Genomic DNA, 3,681 nt, shown 5'->3' with positions numbered 1-3,681 from the left:
GATGTCCAGGGAGTAAGAATGAGATGTGAGTAAATATACAAAGAGAATAACTACAATTGCTATTCATGCTGGATTTCGACCAGCACTGTACCTAATTGTTTATTCTGTTTATTTCGTTTTCAGTGTTTTGTTTTGTTTCCACCTTTTCATTTATTAAATCTACGCGCCAGCTCTTCCACCCGCAGGGTTGTTGTCTGTATTTCCTGGTCTGACATCAGCCACAAGCCATCCGGGTGACAGACCCCCTACTTAGTTTATTGACTTGTCGCACAGCTTCTATATGTATGTGTTTGATTGTTACATTTAGGAAATGTATATGTTTAGTTAAGAAGAAAACCAGGTTACTTTTTGTCTGAAGACCGTGTGAATTGTAAATTGATATCTCTGAAAAACATGCAGTAAAGGGTCAACTTTTTTTGAATAATTTTATTTTTGCATTTCTTAACGTACTTTTGAAGCTGCAACTCTGACAAGCATGAATTACGAAATAGATAAACTTCTATACAGCACATCAATACTGGTGTTACAGGACCCTGTTTATCACATGTTGAAACAAATACAGTTTACAAAATCGTTGATTGTCATCTTCCAAGCATTACCCCACTGTTGCCACAGTTATTGAAATGATCTGTACATTCAACAGAATCTTTTTGGTCAATTAATTTAAGGTAGCGTAAAAAAATAAAAAAAATACATAAATAAAGGTGTCTAGTTCTTTCAACTGTTAATGTGTCATTAAAATATTATTGTAATAAAGTATTCTTCCACATTAATAATCATCAAAAAACATTACTTTTACAGATTAAATATTGTGGTCAAGGTAAAACTTTTAAGACACTAGATAAACCTTGGCCACTTCATCAGTGTAAAATGTGACCAGAAGAAGTATACAGCAAAGTGGTCTCTCACAAACCATAACCTAAACCTTTCTGTCATGGACCGTTTGGCCACTGTATTTTGTATACTACTGCTTTAGTAGGTTCCTTAGCTAACTGTTTTCCCAGGTCATATCCTTCACAAGCTGTTTTTATGGATGTTAATCCATTCAGTCCTTGATATTGTTCACAGCTGGTGCAGAGAGGTAGGCAGAGGAGCATGATGATAGATGTGTTGTTTAAGTTCATTCCAAACATGCTCAGTTAGATTGAGATCCACGGACAGCGGCTTATTCAGGGCATGGGAAACAAAATTGTGCATTTATGTCGAGATCAAAAATTCATTTATCTTGTGATCTCAACCACTGCTTTTTTTCCCCCTGGTCTTTATGAGCCACTGTGAAATACATTGTAACTTTCATTTAGCAATTTTGCAAATCATAGTATAAACTTGGAAAGAAAAAAAAAATAGCAAACCAATTTTACAAGTGTACACAGATTATTAAAGTGATCTCCCAATGCAACACCCCATATTTGTATTGGTTTGTAGCACTTTGCTAGTTGACATTTCACAGTTATAACTATTTTCATAAAAGGCAAAAAAAAACAACCCAGTATGGAAAGTGCCCCAGTTAACTGAAATGTGAATGTTATTAGAAATCAAGCAGTGTTTGCCCAATGCAATCTAGGATGGATGAGCTTCACTGAAAGGGTTATGATGTTTGTCATTTACCTTGCAAGATGGTGCCATTTAAATTCAAATTCATTTCAGCTATGCCTTGTTCTAAGGGGGACTTGTTTTAGTTTAATAACTAGCTTACTAACATATTGACAAAACATTGTAGTTAATATATAATCATCTATTAGCATTTTTAATAAACAATGTACATTCATGTTCAACTATTTCTCAATAGCAAAACAATATCACATTAGCATTGTGTTCAAGTACCTCTGAACAAATGTACCATGGTTTAAATTAAATCCTTAGTGGTATTTAGGGGTGGAAAAGCCTTTTATAAAGGTTTATAAAGGTTGCTGTTTATTATCAAACTATTAACTAACCATTAACATTTGCAGCATGTGTTAGTAAGCTAATAAACTCCTCTTAAAAGATACTTAGATAAGAAAGCATGACTGTCATGTCCCTGTAAATTAAACCATCATATGCTTGTAATGAAGCTTGCTTCAGAAGTAACTGAACCAGTGTAATACAGAATATCATAGCTTAAACGGCACAGTCTTGTTGCAATTGTAAGTGGGGGTAGCTTGTCGAAGCTAATTTTTACAATGAATGCAGAAGCTCATTCCATAGCAACATATTATCTCTTTGAACGTTTTGCGCATTTCCAGACTGCGAAAAGCATAAATAATGGGATCAATGACAGAATTGCACATGATCAGGGCCAAGTAGGTAGTGAAGTGTGACATGTAACAAGCACAGTAAGGGTTCCTGGGGCATGTGATTAGAAGGATGAGGTGAAGAAAGAAAGGAGCCCAGCAGCAAATGAACACACCAAGGAGAATAGTAATGGTGATGGCGCCTTTCATGCATGTTCTGGGCTGCACGGCACCTTCAGCAGGCAGTGCCGCGATTTTTTTGATGTGCAGCCGGGCAAGCATAAACATATGCACATAGAGAGTGGCCATGAGGACTAGCATGGTAAAGAACATGATAATGAGACAAACAATCACAGTCTTGCTCTCGGAATACACAATGAAAATGATGCCACAGAAAATGCAAGCAACCCATATGACACAAATCAGGCTCAGGGCTTTCTTCAGAGTCATGATGCTGTGGTAACGCAGCGCATAGAAAATGGTAATGTACCTGTCGATTGCAATAATCAACAAGTTGCAAATGGATGCCACCAGTGAAATGCAGATCATGGAGTCAAAGATATTGTCCATGAGCTGGATGAATCTGTCGTCCACAATCAGGTAGTGGTTGTCCAGAATGGCAATCACAATTGTCTCAAGGGAGTTTGAGACACTCACCAGCATATCGGCTGCTGCAAGGCTGCAAACAAAAATATACATTGGAGAATGCAGGTTTTTGTTCTTAATGATAGCGAGGATGACCAAGATGTTTTCCAGCAAACTGATGATCCCCAGTGTCAGAAAGATCTCTGCCTTGATGAGAACTTGCTCACAAAAGCTAGGCACACTCCTGTTGCTTGCCAGGCTGGTCTCATTATAGTCCATCGTGCTGTTAAGAAGACCCCCATGCAAGAGGAATATCTGCTGAGTCGAGTTCATCTTTGAGAAGGTTCAACACTAGCAAGCGCCAGATGATGTTCAGATGGGATTAGTGTTACATCAAATTCTTCTCAGAACCGGTCCGGATAGGCAGCATCTCTTTAAAACAATTGCTTGAAAACACCAGTATTGCTAGTCTTCACTTCTTTAATCTGAGAAACTTTCATGTTGAAACGGCAACAACAGCATTACCTCAAGCAGGAGCTGTTTCATTTCCCCAATAGCGCAACAGAATGTGAAATGTGATGAGAGATACAGAAGAGACATGCAGTTGTGGTCCAGGGGGAGGGAGCTCCTCCACGTAGCTCCAGTGAAGGAGTTTGTTTGATTGGCTTTAAAGACTTGCACAGCAAATGTGTTTTTTTTTTCTCAGCACAGGTTTGTCTTTCATTCCTGTAAAACAGTGGAGCTGTATTTGATGCCCTCTTCAGCTGTGAATATAATATTAACTGAAGCACAGCCAAAGGATTTGAAACAAAAAATACTTCCTTTACATTATTGGAAGTGCATATGTTATTCAGGCACGATTCCATATACCAGCTGAATTAAA

The 3,681-nt window shown here is 37.8% G+C and overlaps 1 protein-coding gene across 1 annotated transcript; it reads right to left on the bottom strand.

Moving 5' to 3' along the window:
• Window positions 1-451: 451 nt before the first annotated feature.
• LOC117425914 (melanocortin receptor 3-like) lies at window positions 452-3,343 on the bottom strand. The gene has a single exon (XM_059004396.1). The coding sequence runs from the start codon at window positions 3,129-3,131 to the stop codon at window positions 2,151-2,153; it is 981 nt and encodes a 326-aa protein (XP_058860379.1). The 5' UTR covers window positions 3,132-3,343; the 3' UTR covers window positions 452-2,150.
• Window positions 3,344-3,681: the final 338 nt, after the last annotated feature.

The sequence above is a fragment of the Acipenser ruthenus genome, chromosome 29 (assembly GCF_902713425.1).
Source record: "Acipenser ruthenus chromosome 29, fAciRut3.2 maternal haplotype, whole genome shotgun sequence".
Classification (NCBI taxonomy): Eukaryota; Metazoa; Chordata; class Actinopteri; order Acipenseriformes; family Acipenseridae; genus Acipenser; species Acipenser ruthenus.
Note: the sequence above shows the minus strand (reverse complement) of the source record. Positions and strands in the feature narration are given on the sequence as shown.